The sequence below is a fragment of the Musa acuminata genome, chromosome BXJ2-3, assembly GCF_036884655.1.
Source record: "Musa acuminata AAA Group cultivar baxijiao chromosome BXJ2-3, Cavendish_Baxijiao_AAA, whole genome shotgun sequence".
NCBI classification, from domain to species: domain Eukaryota; kingdom Viridiplantae; phylum Streptophyta; class Magnoliopsida; order Zingiberales; family Musaceae; genus Musa; species Musa acuminata.
In genome coordinates this window covers 31,163,966-31,183,076 of record NC_088340.1, presented here as the reverse complement: position 1 = coordinate 31,183,076, position 19,111 = coordinate 31,163,966, and the positions used below count along the sequence as shown (strand labels likewise).

The following is a 19,111-nucleotide window of genomic DNA, read 5'->3' as shown; positions in this document are numbered from 1 at the left end:
AATTCAGAGTAGGAGTTCCCCACCAGCACTAATAAAGACAAGTTAATGTTGCGCCACAGCACAAAGATAACTCTGCTGCCAATTCAACAGTCTATTAAATATCGTTATCTACAATAACCAATATGCTTTGACATGCACATTTGGTAAAAACTTAATATGCTGCAGACGCACAATAGTAACAACTTGAAACAAAATACAAACATACGGAGCTGAAAAGCACACTCAAAGTCTGATTATTTGCGAGCTTCAGCCCTCTTCTGTTCTTTGGCTGTCAGCATAGTAAGGGGATGGGATCAATCAGTATGCAAAGAATTAGTACCCTTAGTATCAATTAGTAACACGGAACATATATATATCATACCAGCTTTTTCCTCGTCACGCTTCTTTGCAGCCTCAGATCTTTGTTGTCGTATTAATGCTAGGCGCTCTATGGAACACAAAAGTAGAATGAGACATATGTGATAATAACCAATATTACTACTATGTGATAAAAACAAGTGCCGAATGATATGGTGTTTTAAAAGGGGGGAACAATGCTCTCTTCATGGCTACTCATATGGCACATGCATACATCGAACATAGGTTGCATTAATCTTGCATTTTTCCTTAATAACATCAATGACTGGGGACAAATGATAAAAGAGTAAGCTTTAAGTCCAATAATAAAATACTTGTGTTTGTCATCCATAATATTTAAAAAATTGAACACCCATATTCAAGAACATTGATGATATGCCACTTCAAAAGTAGGTAATTTTAATTTGTAAGAGTATGCTTATTATCTTATAAAATAAAGATATATACTTTTCAATAGAAACTCAAAATATATCAGAATATGAATTAAAAAAAACCTGATCGGACCAGTTGGACTGACCAAACCACTATTTACTAGTCCGACCAAAAAAAGGATGCACAATTTTGCCGGTTCCAATCTGGAACAGAGGTTACTGCCCTATAATCCTTCCAAACTAAGTTCCCTATCTGATTTTTTATATTTAGCCTACCATCCAGTATCCCTATCATCCTTTTTGACAGTTATCTTCCTGTTTCTCCTTTTCTTTGATCTTTCCTTCCCACATGCCTCTCTCGCTCTATCTCCGGTTCTCTCTTTCCCTCTCCCATGGTGCCGGATCACTTCAACAGAGTAAGAGAGAGAGAGAGAGAGAGAGAGAAAGAGAGTAAACAGCAAAGTGCTTGCGTGATTGTTACCCAAATCTTTTCGAGCTTGTTCTGTTTTTCCTTGTTCCTGCAGCCTCATGTATCGTTCATGAGCTTTCTGCCTCTCTATCTCTTCCCTACAGAAGCATTAGTAATAAAATAATTCAAATCATAAGCTTGATAACAGGAAAAATGTACAATCACGGCCTCAAAGAAGAAAATCAGCCAGACATAACATTTAAGTCTAACTGCTCCTAAAAAGGCCAATGCTAAAAGCATTATCATATCTTTTAATGATCAAAAAATAATTTTTTTTGTTGTTGACCAAAGGTCTAGTTCTTTAGATACTACTATTCATGCATGAAACACAAAAGTATAAATATATTATAATGGTAATTCAAAACAAAACTGCAAGCTATTATTGAATGATTGTATTTTAGAAGAACATAAAGAAATCATCACTAAATTTATTGGACAGAGAAACAGTATCTTGATGTCAATTTTCAAACATGCAAGTGAACTGAATACTAGTGTAATCTAGGTGACATTAGAACAGATTTTGGTCATGCAGTGGGCTGATCCTTCTTAGGAAGGTATCTCGGAAAAATACAGCAAGGAAAAGATGTCCAATATGAAATAGCATTCTGTAGGGTCTTTGTTTTCAAGTTCAAGTCAAATTTTCCTCCAGATGAATGAAAATTTTGCTGTTACAGAGATAGGAAACAAAAAGGAGAACATAAAAAGAGGACATCAGCTTACCATGTTTGAAAGAGAACTGCAGAAATTGGGAGATATCTACATTAATCCTATTCAATCTGGAAAGACGACTGCTGGAATGCAATAAAGAAACGGGTTTTTCTCGTGCAAAGAGTTGAGGACAGGACACTGAGGCATTATAATAGCATTATGCTATACTTTCCATATGCTTCTTATGTAACATCAATGATTTAAAAAGCGCTAGGCGTCAAAAGATGCTAAGGTCCAAAAACGCCTGAGGTGCTAAAATATAAAAATATATAATATAATTAATAAATATAATTATTTAAAATATTAAATAAAAATATGCTATTAAATTAAGAATAATATATTATTAATCTATTAACAGTATTGAAAATTAATAATTTCAAATAAACCTAACAATATTAATAGTATACTGTATACTGTAAACAATATACAGAAGGAGAAGAAGGAAGAGTGTAAGGGGGTGCTGACTGAGAAAAGAGGAAGCGACAACGGCAACGGGAGTGTAAGGAGGCAGCGACGGCAGGAGCAGGAGTGTAAGGAGGCAGCGATAGTGTAAGCAGGCAGCGACAGCGACAGCGGTAGCGGCGAGCAGCGACAGCGGGAGTAGGAGCCGCGACAACGACAGCGGTTGCAAGCAGCGACAACGACAGCGACAACGGTTGCAAGCAGCGACAACGACAGCGACAACGGTTGCAAGCAGCGACAGCGGCGAGCAACGAGAGCGGCAGCGACAGCGGCAGCGGCAATGAGCAAGGTTAGGGTTGGGCAGCGACAGCTGATATCAATTTTAGTTGGTTCGATTGAACCAACTAACCATCGGAGACCGAACCAGACCTAAAATCCTGGTTCGGTCGCTTGGTTTAACCCAGGCGCTCGCTCGAAGCGCCCAGCGCCTCTTTGAAGCGCGCCGCCTCGAAGTGAAGCGAGGCGTTCGGGCCTCGCCTCGCCTCGCCCGAGCGCCTTTTTAAATCACTGTGTAACATACTAGTTTGAATTCCTAAATAGATTAACTGCATGCCCATACTGTTATGGGCCATAGTACAGTTACAACATATATAATTATCAACTAATATTTTATTTTAAATAGTTAGTCACTAGATTATTCTCAAACTATTGTATTAAATGCAACTAATTATAATTAAAAGGATGAAAACACATGATGTGTTGCCAAGGAAAACAATTTAGTTTTCCGAAAAAGATTCAATACAAAAATACCACAGTATGCACTAGCATTCCAAATTTTATTATATTCAATACCATAATGGCATTTTTAATTCACATGGCAAGAGTCTATCATTGCATGTCCAATTTTACTATACATAATTTAGGGGAATTGGTGCACTACTAGTCCTGTAAATGGACATATCGTAAGCCCTTAAATCTCATGCTCAGACAATTTCTCTATTATTATTCCATTATAATTCAGTATATCCCATAGTATAGTCTTCTACTTGGTACTTCCTGGAAGCTTATTCTCTATATAAAATTGTAGAAGCACTTATTAGACACAATACCTAACAAGTGTTAACCATCCCTGCAAGAAATTAAGTACATCAATCCCTCCTCAAGCCATTGGCGGAGTCACTAGATCATATATTAAACATCCTGGAAGTTTAGATCCCCATAGAATAATGATGTGATAAATGACAATAGTGGTCTGAAAATGCTATTTTATTTTGTTGCTTGGTGAGAAGCCAGCACACTAACATCCAAAAATAAAATAAAATTCAATTTATTTTATCCATGTATTATCCGTTCCCCTAATATATCTGTTTCTTACTGAGTATAACTTTTTAATAAATCTACCAAAAAATCACTAATCTTATAACTGACAAATAAAGTATCAAAACTAAGACTGGAAAAACCAAATGCATATCTCCAACCGTAAAAAAAATCATGACTATCTTATAATTAGGCCATTATCTCATAAAATTAGGACATGCTTGCCAAATGAATACATGAACATCTTATATGATGTAAATAGATAAATAAGGCAATAAGAAATACAGAATGTAGAAGCCTACATAACCAATCATGGATGCTCAATTAGCAAATGCTTTGAGAGGAAATAAAGTATGCATATACCTTTCTCTACGAGAGAGTTCAGGAGTGCTTTCCACCTGCAACGATAAACATTTTGTGGAACAGATTAACAGTTACCACACAACATAATAATATATTTATATTCATTCAAGAACACAGTGAAGGGAACAAAATATTAAAGTTCAGTAACAGTGACATGTACAAAGATTATTATTAGAAGAAATGATCAAACAGAAAAAAATAGAAGTTAAATGTGGAATATTAAGACTAATGTTTAATTTACTCAACCATGTGAGAGCTAAAAAGGTACAGAAGCATCCAACTATAACTCCAGACCTGCTAACCCACAAAGTCACTGGAGTACAAAAAAAATATAGGTCCAGAAGAAGGGAAGGAGAGTGAGAATGGCAGGCAGTTGGTTTTGTGACTCAATATCCAACCACATGGGGTCAAACCCTTAGAAAAGTTCGCTCAAAGGGGCTCTTTGGGGGTGTATGGTGATTCATGTAATATTTCATGTCATACCACATGCTAGATGTGCAAATCAACTAAATATAATAGCACAATCTCCCACACTCAAATATCAGACACACTTATTAAGTCTATACAGTAACACACACAAGTCCACAAGGAACGCCAAGATCTCTGTAAGTGATGTGGAATCCTGGAGGCATCATATCCCATAACATTGCTGACACTGTTGATTGTATCAGCCCCCACCAGAACGAAGATTCATCAAATGGATGATCGGGCCTATAATGATCCATACATTCATGAGTTGTTGCTCCTCTCAAACCATATTTGTTATAAGCCAAGTCCATAACTATATGTATAAAGCCCACAAAATAAGTGACTCAGAAGGTGCTCTAAAAATAACTCATATGCTATCTAAAGCCACGGCCCATACCCAACGTGGGTCTAACCAAAACATCAGGATTAATCCATCATAGACAGAGCAAATAATTTATTGACAGCATTACTCAATCTAAAAAAAGTTGTAACAACTTATCCTAAGCCTTTAGAATGGAAGAATCATAATCAATCAAAAGTAATCTAAAGATTCTAAACAACATATTACAAGCAAGATGGTTGATAGAAAGAATTAACGAAATATTTTAGTCAAGGCAAATAGCTTTAGAAGATGGGAGCCTTTCAACCATAAGATTCATTGTGTCTCAAATCAACAAAAATTATGAAATTGTTCTACATAGTTTTCAAACTCACCAAAATTTCTTGTCTAATGAAAAGGAAGCTATTTACCAATCAGTCTCAATAGTTATGTGGGTTGTCATTCAGTTAACTCATGTAAGTATTCACATGTCAGCCAAAATTAGCAAATTCAAGGGAAATTTTGTGGATGCTCTCATTGGTAATTTTGTGAATTCTGCAAATTATCTCCATGATTTTGTCAGGTCAACAAGATTTATGTTAACCATGTGGTATAATGTTGCTGCTCTCCCCAGCTGAAGTCAGCATCTTGTTAACTAAATAGTCCAGCTTGAGAAGGCACCCAAATGTTTGAAGTTGCCATGTGAAGTTTAGACAAACAGCATGAAGCATGCTAATCGATTCAAAATAAGCAGATTTCACATGTAATAGTTTGTAAATAAGGACCATGACCAAATATTTTGTGGATATGAAAAAAAAAATGCAGAAAAGTGAAAAGGCACCAATCATTAGCTTCAAACAAAAACTTCTACAATGTGTACAAGTATCAAAAAGCCATACAATTTTACATCAACATTGGTTCCAAAATGACCAGCTCCTGATATGCAGAACTAAGGAAATTCTTATCAATTTTAATTAAGCTTAGCACCTCTGTAGCAAGAGGTCTTTTTGTAAGTCATGTATGGAATGACTTTTGATATACTATTACTGCTAAAATGACTGTTGTATATTTTACAACAATTTAATCATTTTATGTTTTGTTATTGTCCAACTCTTTCCTTATTCCCTGTAATCAGCCTAAAATCAGTTCTAAAATGCAGTACATAGTCATACATGTGCATGCATCATAAGATCACCTTATAAAAGGCTATATGGCAGCATATGCAGCAGACATGTACGGTCACATAAGAAAGAATATATGACCACATATGTGAATTACATTTCTATTAGCATAATTTCAAATATTATAATTATCTCCCTACAATCACATGTGGTCCAGATTTACTCATTTCTTATAATTTATTGTTTCACTGGTTCTTGTAAGCGTATAAATGTCCCCCTATAAATTTTAGTTTGGTGTAAGCACATATTTACCTATTAATAATCTAATGTTAATTTCATATTTATTTATTTATTTATACTTAATTACCTATCACTTTGAATAATTGGTTCAACCACATGCATTTGCAGCATGGAAATAATCTCTTGGTTCTTCCCAGACCCCAGATTGGCCACAATCTTTTCACTGTGCATATGCTATGTGACAAATTGACTGCCTACAAACCATGACCACTTAAACATTAATGCCATACAACACAATTAAGTTCATAGCTTCATCATAACCACTTTTGAGACCTGAGAAAAAAATCTACCAAGGTAACTTGACAAACACGTGGTTAAAATAAACAAGTAGGCAAAGCCAGATAAATGCATGTCTGTGATGACAGCAAGGATTCTATATGAAATCATAAACAAGAACAAACATCCCACTTACATCAGCTGCTCTAGCTTTCATGTTTTTTGGTTTTACGAGGTTTGGGTTCTGAATCTCACTAATGTGAAGAATGCCCTTCTTTTTCTGCAAAAAAAATAAAGAATTACACTTTAATCTGACAAAGCAGTTAAACAGGGGAAGCATCAACATTCACAAAGATATACGATAGATATACAAGCAAAAAAGAGCACCTCAGTCTCTTGTTCAGAGTCCCCTCCACTTTCCTCCCCGGGTTCCTCCTCTTCACTATATTCAGCTTCCTTCTGTTGGACATAAAAAGGGCTATGAGACCCTTACAGCAAAGATGCTCAATAATATATATATATATATATATATATAAGATGAAACAATTCACAGTGGCCAATCTAGAAGGTAACAATTCTCCATTCATTGTAACCAGGCAAAAGTATATAAACAAGAAGGCTTATGGGGGAAACGTTCACAAAAGACAGTGGGGTTAATATGCATCATGAAATTGATGTATTCAGCTTTTGCTCAAGTCTTATTTTGTGAAGATTAGGTTAGATTCAAATTTGGCACTGTTTGCATTATTGAGAAGATTGAAGAATATTACTATGAATCAAATTCTTAGTGTTTAGATCTATCATTGTTGTAATAAAGGTTCGCCTTACCAGTCCAAGCCGGCATGCTGGCCGACTGACGACACGGCATATATCGGTCTATACCAGTGTACTTACATACGATATACCAGTAGGTACTGGTGTTTCGGAGAGGAAGAAAAAAGGGACAAGAGGAAGGGATGGCAAAGGGAGGAAGAAAGAGGGAAGAAGAGGAAGCGACAGAGGAGGAAGAAGGAAGAGGAAGTAGTGAACAGACCTTAATTGAGACGTGGCAGTGCAATGAGGTTGCTGCAAGCGGAGGTCGCCATTGATCGTAGCATTGATTGCAATGCTCACGAGCACTTTGGAGGCGGCGCTCATGTGAGAAGTGGGTTTCCCACTTCCCTTTTATACAATGGACAGGACCAGGGTGGGTTCACGCACCAGTTATTGCTCAGACCAGTCCGGGCGAAATGACGAACGTTAGTTGTAATTTTGTTTACAAAATTGTTTAGCTCTAAGTAATAATGTTACAAGAACTTTGTGGTCTATATAGGTTAAAAGATACCAAGATAGTCAGAATAGGAAACCCTTCACTCAGTTTGTTGTGCATTATAGCTCATAGAAAAAGCTATTGTATTTTATGAATTGAGTTTATAATTAAGTTGTGAGCTTGTTTATTTTTCTCTTTTATATTCTCTCTCTCTCTCTCTCTCTCTAAATACCCAACACACAACCGTAGCATGGCTTATCATCCCTTCTTCAAGGATTTGAAGATACTTTAGATGTACTTACAAAACTTGTGAACATTCTAAAAAGAAATTGCACAGGCAGTTCATTTAGAGGTACTGAGATGAGTTAATTACTAGCATACAAACAATGAACAACATAGAAAAGTTTAAAGGAGAGTAAGAGAGTAAGAATAACAAGCACCATATAATGACAATGAAAAAATAAATAAATAAATAAATAAATATGACTATAAACTATTTTTATACCAGTATCAAAATGAATCATTTTTTGAAACAAGCCAACCTTTTTGAAGGTGCGAGGACGAGCTGAGGAGCCAGCAGCTGCAACAATATTGAACAGCAGAAACATGTTACTTGCAAAAACAATCTAAAGCAAAGACTTCAATTAGATCTACTACAGTTTGTGGGATTCAAGCCATATCATCTTTTAGACAAACTAAGCATTGTCAACCCCAGATATGCAGACAACCAACCTACAAACAAGCAAAATGGAAATAATTATCTACAATTAACAGCTATAAAGGGCTTTATCATACTTTTGAATCATAAGTCATCTCAAGCTCCTCTATAAGATTGTCATTTTCACAGCTACTGGTGAAGAATAAGAAGCCAAAGACAAACAAATATATATGTAACAAACTAGAGAAGCTAAGTCGCAAAAAAACACTCCGGCAGCTTCTTACAAATAAATATATAAGTGATGATTCCACAATGCTGCACTAAAATTTCAAGTGCTAATGAATATAACAAATACATAAGATATCTGAAAAAGTCACCTTCAAAGAAAATTTTTCATTAAATAGGAACTCATGTCAACAAATTATAAGCCATGTCAATCACAGATGTCGCTGACTGCACCTACAAAATTTTCTTCCTATGTTCTAAAACTATGCATGAATCACCTAAAATGCAAAGTCAGAGTAAAAAGGAGTGGACTGGAAACAATGCTATCTCTGTTTGATTCTTAAATTTGTTATAACCATTCTTTATATTTCACTATTGATGTGTACAATGAACTTCTAACAACAAAGTTCCTTATTACTTCAAAAATGCTCGACAATGTGACGTCTTGAGCATCCACTCCAAAGAGAATAAATGGTATATTTGAATTTTACCAAGAGATTTACATGCAATCTAAGCCACAAACAACAACAACAGCAACAACAAACCATGATCTCCCAACTGCAGGGGTCTCTTACATGGATCTTTTGGCACCATATAGATCAATTAAGAGCAATAACAGTAGTCAAGCTAATAACAACCTGATCATCTTTAATAGTTTCAAATAAAAGTTTATTAGGTTTTCCTCTACAACTCTTCACATCAGCAATCATAATTAATCCACTTCATTTATCCAGTGCATCTACGGATCTTCTTTACAAATGTTCATACCATCTTAAACAATACTCTCTAGTTTCATTCTCAATCAAAACTACACCTAATTGTTCATTAATTGAGACATTATTTTTACTATCATTTTTAGTAATATCACAATTTTATTTCATCATTCTCATCTTTGCAATACTAATTACTTACACATCATTTCTGAACAAGTGTGTACAAATTTCTTATAAGCTAGAAGGCACATGATAATCATCCAAAACTCTTGATGCCTTGGTCCACTTTAATCATCCTAACTCAAACTGCAAAATACAACATCTCTATCTATATTACCTTCTTGATGAAAAATAGATCCAACATACTTCCAACTTTTAACTTTCTTCCACTCATTTGTTATGAACTTCCAACTTTACTCCCATTCCTTTAATATCAATTATAAAAGTTTTAGCCACAAGCTGATCTCGCAGGTTCTAAGACAAACCCATAGAGCCATAGCAACTTTTGCATAGATCCCCAACCAACAATATATCAATCTTATTGTTAAAACTCAAATGACAACAGAACTAAACAGAAAAAGAAACAATAATTGTTCACAATTCGATGAAAGCACAGCTTCTGACATCACTTTTCAACAACTAAAAAAAATCTTGTCTGCAGTCTATGAAAGATCAAACAGTTAAATGTAAATCATATAATTTATAGCGGAGTGCATCTGTTAGAAAACAATCCATGAGAAACACAACTATGTTCGTAAAAAAAAAAGACTCCTACATAACAAAGAAATGAGGAGGACAAACTCTACGGCTTCTTTTCTTTGCATTTGTTCAATACTATGACCAAGAATGAGATAAGCTGACCATGACATCAAAGACACTTGACAAGCCAAACAGTAATGTATTATATTTCTTGTCTGCTTCATTTGACTTTCTTCATCACTGTCTCCAGTTCTTTTCCCATTTATTATAATCTTTTTCAATATCTGGCTTCAGAAAATATTCTGCTCAATCTATCTCAATGAGCCTGATATAAATCACCATGAATTAATCTTTGAACCTTAAGCAGCAGGATATTTTTGATGCAATACAAATAATATCCTAAGAGAGAAGAAATATTGAAGCCTTAAACAAGGTTGTTTTCTTTGCAATGATGTGAAAGAATTACAGTGACCCAAAGATCTTGAGTTACAACCACATCTGATGGAAAATAAGAATTAAAAATTCCATTTTTAAAAAACAAAAAGAAGATTGAATTACATGTGTCTACTGTGTTTACAAGATCAATATCATCCAAGCTATTGATTAGTTTCCATAACTTCTTTCAAGTTATCGATTAGTCTCCATAACTTCTTTCCATTTTTCCATGCACATCTACATGGATATATACATATTTTTACTTATTATTCCCAATTCACCCTCCGGTAAACTAGTACGATTTTTTACCACTTGGATCAACAAAAACCCAAGGAGCGGAGTTCCTGAACGAAAAGCCCCATGCCCTTGCTTAACCTAACAACTAACATAGCATCCAAGGGATGTTTGCGGTCTACATATTAAAAAGAACCGTACGCCACATACGGACCATGCTGCATCAGACGCAGGACAACCCAGACAGCATACAAGAACCAACGGAAAAGAATCAAGAATCCCAAAGATCTGAGCAAGAAAGCAAGAAACGTCCGTGGGAACCCTAGAAGCTGAAAGAATTGTAAAGAACACACGAAAGGGAGGGCGATCGGAGACGATTACCCATCTCTTCGGGCGTGGAGAAGTTCCGGCGGCCGGTGGGCTTGGCCTTGAACCTGCCCCTCCCCATGCTATACCGCGATCGAGGTCAAGAAGCGGGGGAAGCGAGAGAGGGATGGCTTCTTAGGTTCGCTCGCGGTCGCGTCAACTCTCGCCCAAACCCTAGAAGCCTCTCCTCTCCGCCCACGTCGGCCTCTCCTTTCTACCCTATCCTTCGTCGAGTGGGTATTACTGGAAACTGTTCACTGAGGGGGCTTAAACCGGTGTATCGAACCCTCCTCACATACACCGTTATGTTGGATATTTAAATGCGCGATTCGCCCCAAAAAAGATACTTACATTCAAACAGTACCTCAGTATTCCTCATGTTTTTTTTTTAATCAAATAGTACCGTATTTAAATTATTGATATCTTTCAAAAAATTTACTCATTTTTTATTAGTTTTTAACAGTTATAATATTTTTATTTGGCTCGTTTCTAGTGTTTTTATTGAGATTAAGAATCTATTTAAATTATTTACAGTATTTTTTAATAGGTTTTACAGTGTTTTTATTATGGTGATTAAAACATTATAACAAAACTATTATAAATATTTTTTAATTATAATATTATATATCAAATAGTTTTTAGTATATTTTGATTTTATTTGGTTCATTTATAGTGTTTTTAAATAAATTTTATAATATATTTATTATGGTGGTAAGAACACTGTAATAGGCTAAAATCCTATAATAGGTAGAAAAATTCTTGAGGGGTAGTTTGAGAGAAAAAAAAAAAGGGGAGAGAGAGATACTGATTATAAATACCAAAAAATATGAATATTTTGTAGAAAAATCGCTCTATGATATTTCTGAATTTATTGAGGATACATATTTAAAAATCCTAATATTATAATGAAGAAAATAGATAAAAACAACTCTTTGTGTCGCGATTGGGTTGGGTTCGGTTTCGATGTCGACACCATCGTTTGGGGCGCGTGCGTGGCCGACCGGAGAACACATCGCCGCCTCCAGGGGATGGTGGTACTCCAACAACTGGTCGGACTCGACGCCCCCCTTGCCTGCACTCTATTCTCCACGCTACGCGGTCCGCTCTCGCTCCCGTCGCGTCCCGCCAGGGCTGTAAGCCGCCGACTAGCTCCGGGGGGGTGGGGGACGCCTGCGATGTGGCAGCTCGGCGGCCACCGACTCCTCGCGCCGGCGGTGGGGCTCAGGGCCACCTCCACGGCCGCGGTGTCGTCGTGCAGGGCCGTGATGTTACCGCGGTTCGGCGGGCCCGAGGTCCTCGAGGTGCGTCCGGCCGTCGGCGTCCCAAGTCTAAAGCCGCGGGACGTGCTTGTCCGCTCCCGCGCCGTCTCCATCAATCCCCTGGACTTGCGGGTGAGTTTGTGAATTAATCCTCTACCTAAAGTTTTCACCTTTTGAATCGAGTCATGTGTCTTTGGGAATTAGGGACTTGTAGCGAAGCAAGCAAAAGGTCGAACAGTTCCTCCCACAAAACGGTGAACTAAAGATGAGTTTTGGGGGATGTAAGGCTGATGGTGCGGTGAGACTTATAGATGCTATTGAATTATCATGTAAGAATATGGTGAGGAATGTTGACGATCTCATAAAATTGAGATAGACTTGGAGGTATTGGGAGGAAAGAGTGCAAGAATTGGAAGGATAAAGAGAGAAATGCATGAAACTTAGGAAGGTCAGGAGCCCTGGTGGAGAACAAACAGTATTTAAGATACAACACAAAATGGATACTCGTAATGATCGAAGACACAAGAAAGGACTCGATTGTGGTCGTTGGAAAGGTTTTTTGGAAGTGGATGGGTAAGGTACATGAGGACTTTGATCTTTTGATAAGTACGTCAATGGTGGTGTGTAAGTGTCTCTTAACTGAAGAATAGTGAAAAAGAATAATAACTCTTCATAGCAGTAACAAGGGAAGCTAATTAAAGCTTGTTTCCTTATGGTTGGAGCCTATAAATGGTCAAGAATTAATATGACTTCCTTTGAATCTTCTTTTGCACCTGGATCCAAATTAGTAACCCCACTTATATTGTAGTTCTTGCAAATTTATAAATTATAAGATAATGGTGTAATCACAACATGGTAGTATTTTAAGAAATGTTTTAATTACAGAAGACAAATAGGGATATGATTGTGGAAAGAGTGGGAAATGATTCCGAATGGATCATGAGAAGATCATGGGTCAGTTAATGGTTGAACTTATGACAAATGCTTTTGCAATTTTTTTTTTCATACTGTTAGTGTAACTAATGTCACTATTGGAAAGGCAGTGGGACTCTAGAAACTTAAGCATAATTCCTGAGAATTACGGTAACATAATACAAAAAGTTTAAGTTGTCAGTGCTTAAGTTTTATGTGGATGCAAACCACAAATAATCTCCAACGTAACCTCAAAGGCAGAATCATATGTAAATTAGCATCCATTGATTTTCTAACTAAATATATTAATATATAATCTTATTGAAGAGATTTAAATTTTGTTATTTCAGATGCGATCTGGTTATGGCCGTTCCATTTTTGAACCACTTTTGCCTCTAATTATTGGTCGTGACATTAGCGGTGAAGTTGCAGCTGTTGGAACTTCAGTTTCTTCACTGACTGTTGGTCAAGAAGTTTTCGGTGCACTACATCCAACAGCTGTTAGGGGTACTTATGCAGATTATGCCATTCTCTCAGAAGATGAGTTGACACTTAAACCACCTTCTGTAACACATGTGAAGAGTAAGATTGGTTTCGATCATTTATATTCTGCAACTCTTGATGGCTTCCACCTGCCTCTATTCTGTTTGAACAGGATCAAGACTTGTCATTGGTTATTCAATATCTTCCATTGATATGTTTCCAGTACTAGAAAATCATGAGTTACAAGGACCATGATCTAGCATGGCTAGAAAAATGTTTATTACCAACAGCAGTTAGCCAATGTACTCATGTATTATGCTATCAACCTTGTGTTTGTATGTCAAGCTTTAGCAGCTTGATTCTTGAGTCACTAGAAAATGCTCTATATGAGGCCTAAACATCTTGTTTGATGCTTGAAGACTTTCTTCAGTGGAAGAAACTTTTTCTTCTTCAGTGTTCTCTGAGCCATTTTGGTCAAAAAAGATAGTGGCTTTGTGCTTTTAAGAATTTTTTTTTACTCAGACTAGGACATCCAAATATGATTTTCTAGCTATTGTTCTATTTAAATTCATTTTTATTGCTTTAACTTTTTGATACTTCAAGTGTAAATATTTTAAATTGTTACATGCAAATGTGAGGGAGAAACATGTGTGTACTTACCAGCTGTTTCTTTTAGTTATTTTTGAAGTGTGACACCAACATGTCTTTCCTTTTTCCAAGTTTTACCAAGGGTGAACAAGAAAACTAACTGTTGGCAATTTGGAATTCAGGCAAACTTGGCTAGTTAGAAAATGGGCCATCTTCTACTCCTTGTGAGATCTCGAAACAGAAACTCTTCATACACCTAAAATTACACAGAGCACCCCACGGAATAAATACAAAGCACCCTTGTTTTCTATGGTTATAAATAATGAATGTCATCTTGATGGATTGCCTTTGCTGTCTTTGTTGAAATAGGAACAAGTTGATATTTGTGACAAACTGATTCAAGATATGTATAGCAGCACCAATGCTTTCTTAAAGCTCATATCTAGAGAAAATGGGATGCTTTAATGATGCTGCATCTGAATACTTGGGGACATCTATGGACCATGGTACATCTTAGAAAACTTTGTGATTGTGCAGGATGCAAGTGCAATACCATTTGCTGCATTGACAGCTTGGCGTGCTTTATAAAGTACAGCTCGAATAACTAATGGGTATGTCCAGTTGCTTTGCTCAGAGTCTTCCCAAAGGACATGTCAATTTCTTATGGAGTAGCAGTTGTCTATTTGACATGTTATAGTGATTATTCATCTACAGGCACAGAATAACGTTTTCTTTTGCTGACATACTTTGCAGTAGTTATCTTTATTAATATAGCCAAATAGTTTTTGGTTTTCTGCTACAATTTGTGCTTTTATTTCTTATTATACGCGTGAAGAGTTCTGGGTATTTTGAAATATGTCGAGGGGATGATGAAAATCAAAATGGTTTTGTAATATAACATGTCTTGGTCTGGTGCCAAAGGATTAATTCCAATTTCCAAGCATATGATTATGGTTGATTCAGGACACTTGTTTTCGTTCAACTGAACTCAGTGCATCTGGTTTCTGCACATCATGTTCTCAAGATTAAACAAACTTGTAAAATGCTAGGCTAAAATCTTAGACGATACACTATTCAGATACAAAAGGTTGTTAACTTGGCCACAGTATCTTATTCGTTCCTGCTATTGCTCGCTGTTTATTTATGCAGTCAAAGGTTGTTAGTACTAGGTGGGGGAGGAGCAGTTGGACTAGCTGCAATTCAGATTGCAGTCGCCGCGGGGTGCAGTGTATCAGCTACGTGTGGAAGCCAGAGCATTGAGCAAGTTTTGGCATTTGGTGCTGAACAAGCCATTGATTATACTGCTGAGGTAAGTGTCGTATACCTGAGTAATTGCCACTTAGAGGAACTTATCCCTTGTGCGACTGTACAGTTGTGGTTTGGGAGACGCTTGGTTTTAAACATGAAAATGTTTGTTGTGATTGCAAATATGCAATCATTTTGCTATAATCACACAATCATCCAGTAGGAAAGATTGCTAAATTAAATTATCTGGTGTTTATTTAATGTCATTACACATACATTTTATTAATGTGGAAAATGCAAATGATTATAAATTACTATGTAGTTTTTCTCTTTGTTGTGAGGAAGATACTTATATTTACCGCAATGCACATGCTATTAGCATGATGTTGCCAATAGATATCTAGAATCGGCAAAAAGATGCATTGAACTGCCAAGCACAAAGTTAAATTCTGTTTCAGATGATAAGAGTATTTTAAATTTTCCAGGTAATTGTAGACAAAGTTTTCATGTTAGCATAATATTCTAAGTGGATGAAGCTTGACTTCCAGTAGTTGTTCATTTTGTCGTGCTAGTACAGGATTTTTGCAACTAACTGGACCTGCAAACTATTTGAGAAGTCAAATTGGGAATCTTGGTGTTCATTTGCTTCAAGGGGGGATGGTAGAATTCATCCTAGAAATTGAGATGCTTGCTTGTCATTGAACCAAGCTTTTAACTCAATTTGCTGTGCCCAGCTTCTTCTGGTTTCTGGGGGCTCTGTCTACCAGTCTTTTTTTCTCAGTAAAGAAAAGAAAAGCTTGTTTAGTATGTTCCTCCCTGTTCCTTCCAAAAAAAAGGGAAAAAAGAAGCACGCATAAGTAGCCTCATACGAAGCTACTTGAGATAGCAAACACACATGCACCAGAAAAAAGAACATTTTCTAGTGAAGAAGTTCTTATTTAATTCAGCTTTAATGTATCATAATAACAAGCATTTTGTGAAATATCGTGGAGACTGGAGAGTCCTACAACTGGCAGGAAAGAACAGAAATGATAGAAGCTAAAGATTGATAGCAACAGAAGTTATCGTAGTACTTCTTGTAGTGGTACATGAATGATGCAACACATGATTCATTTAAATGAACACGAATGTCTGTTACAGTCTCATTCTAGCTAGTTATACGATTGGTTAGTTTGTTGCTCACTGGACATCATACCATCATGCATTTACAGGACATAGAAGTTGCAATTAAAGGACAGTTTGATGCTGTTCTTGACACTGTAGGTGTACCTGAAACCGAGAGAACAGGAATCAATCTTCTGAAGAAAGGTGGACGCTATGACACTACAGGCAAGTGTCTGGGATCTGTTTTCTCAAATCATTAGTGTTTTGATCCCCTGCAACTCCCTTTTTTGTTCATCATCTCCATCTTCTTTTAATGTTCTGTCACTGAAATTGAAGTTTACCCCCAATGTTATAGGGAGAAACAGCTTCTTTAGCTGATAAGTATGGGTTGGTCATTGGTATTCCTGTTGCCACTACTATTTTGCTAAAGAAGCAACTTCAGTATCGATATTCTCATGGAATAGGTACAAATCTGTTTCTCTCTTTTTCAGTTACTTATATAATTGATAAAATAACATGTCCTTCAAAGGGCAAGGGTAAGGATCCAGGGTTTACTATCACAGTAATTCTTGATGATGGATTCTTCTCAAGTGGCCTTGCTATGATATTTCTAGCATGTGGTGTTTCTGTAGGGGTAGCAATCATGATCCAAACCTGCTCCAAGTAGGTTAATTTGAGTGAAGTATTATATTAGGTATTATATTATTAATTGGGTTGCCTTCAGTTGGTTGAGAATTGCAATTTCCTAACCTGGTTGTAAATTCCCCCCCTCCTGCGTATTTCCTACTGATATGAAATTAACTAAAGATGAGGGATGAGGGGTTTCTAACCTACCTAAATTAGTATTTGTCATGATTAGAGCACAGTTAATATAGTTGTCTTCTTAGCTTTTTGACTCTTAATAGTTCAATTATGCTACTGCAACTAGTACATTATGATTAAATTTTGGTGTTCCCATTGCATAGTTGTGGGACATTGATGGATCACATGCATGTTGTGATTGCTGTGTTGTACTTCTACAATGATCCATCCATCCTCTTCCTCTTATTCACACTTTATATTTTTCAACAGTAAGTTGAGATTCCCACCTGAGTATGATCACCAGAATTCCTAGGGGTCACATTAAAATTTAGTAAGGAAACTCTTATGGAGGAAGAGGGCTACAATCACTATGAATACCAACAATTCAGGAGAAGATATACTGCAAGTTCAAAATAACAATTCAACTGATGACAGACCAGTATGGCCAATTTGGTGTAGTTCACCTTTGAGGATCCATGATTGTTGATTTTTGTCTCACAGTTAGTTTTATGTTTATGGAGTTTACCTTCATCCAGTTGGAGTTTCTCCATGGAGGTACATATTAGAGCGGAATGCAAACTTCCATTATCAGATTAGATTTTATAGAATTTCCTACTACAAGATGCCAGTAGCTGTAATCACACTGCTTGATCTTTTAAAGTTTCTGTAGTCTCTTTCGTGAAGCATGAAGATAAAAGCTTTCTTTGATTACCTGTTGCATGCTTTTATTTTCAGAGACATGTTTGAAAAAAGTAAATTTATCTTGTTAACATTCCAGAAATGTGATCAGTTATTGAGATCATGTCTTAGTACTGATAATTATTGGTGATGTTGAAAATATCAGAGTACTGGTGGACGTACATGAGGGCTGATGCTGAAGGTTTAGACGAGTTCCGCAGGCTTTCAGAAGCCGGGAAGCTGAAGATACCTGTGGAGGAAACATTCCCCATTGCCAAAGTTAGAAAAGCTCATGAGGTGAAAGAGAAAAGAATTATACCTGGCAAGGTGGTTTTAGAAGTAGACTGAACACCACCCCAGAAACATACTTTCTGCTCAAAATGAATTCTCAAGCTCTTATTTTCTTTCTTCTCATTTATAGTTGGCCAAAATGTAATCAAATCAAATATTTAATTTAGGAATCAATTTTTATTTCCTTACTTATCATTCTAATTTAAGAAATATTTATCTTGTTTTCTTATTTACCATTGCAAATTAGGAAATGATTATTAAGCATTTCAAATAAGATAATATTATATTTATTATAATATTAAATAAAAATGATTCATATTAAATAAATATAAAAATTAAGATGTTTTTTTTAATAGAGGCTTACCTCCTCCTATTTAAGGGGGAGGGATTTTTCTCCATCCGACTGATAAGAGGTAGGTTTTCTTACCTTTCTTGATAATAAATTTTTTTATTTTGATTCTTTAAATATAAAAATTTTTATAGTTTAAAAATATTTATTAATTTTTTAATGTTAGAATATTTATTATTAGATTAAGATATATTATATGTAATTTTTAAGGGATTCTTCAATCTAAATATACTAAAATTATACATATTTTATGTATTGAATATATGATATTTGATTTTTCATATTTGGAATAGGAATATTATTTTCTCGTATTGCAGTTTACCTTTTAATCTTATATGGATTAAAATATATTATGAGTAGTTAAAAAAAATTAATCCTTTAACTACTAAAATTTTTATTGTTAGATTATAG

General features: G+C 35.9%; 1 protein-coding gene and 1 pseudogene across 1 annotated transcript; one reads left to right on the top strand and one right to left on the bottom strand.

The window, feature by feature from the left end:
* Positions 1 to 73: 73 nt before the first annotated feature.
* LOC135607692 (uncharacterized) lies at positions 74 to 11,261 on the bottom strand. Its single transcript, XM_065099693.1, has 8 exons — positions 11,006 to 11,261; positions 8,203 to 8,240; positions 6,799 to 6,870; positions 6,608 to 6,691; positions 3,988 to 4,022; positions 1,210 to 1,295; positions 362 to 427; positions 74 to 268 (listed from the first exon to the last, which is right to left on the bottom strand). The coding sequence occupies exons 1-8, from the start codon at positions 11,070 to 11,072 to the stop codon at positions 234 to 236; spliced, it is 483 nt and encodes a 160-aa protein (XP_064955765.1). The 5' UTR covers positions 11,073 to 11,261; the 3' UTR covers positions 74 to 233.
* A 685-nt stretch (positions 11,262 to 11,946) lies between these two features.
* LOC135607691 (uncharacterized) lies at positions 11,947 to 18,546 on the top strand (annotated as a pseudogene).
* Positions 18,547 to 19,111: the final 565 nt, after the last annotated feature.

What these genes read in the sequence shown, in the direction of transcription:
- LOC135607692 (XM_065099693.1), bottom strand. Translation starts at nt 11,072, where the DNA reads ATGGGGAGGGGCAGGTTCAAGGCCAAGCCCACCGGCCGCCGGAACTTC. An exon ending in ACTCTGAACAAGAGACTGAG is followed by an intron (nt 6,692 to 6,798) that starts GTGCTCTTTTTT and finishes TTTTTTTTGCAG; the next exon opens with AAAAAGAAGGGCATTCTTCA. An exon ending in GAACTCTCTCGTAGAGAAAG is followed by an intron (nt 1,296 to 3,987) that starts GTATATGCATAC and finishes ATGCTTCTGTAG; the next exon opens with GGAAGAGATAGAGAGGCAGA.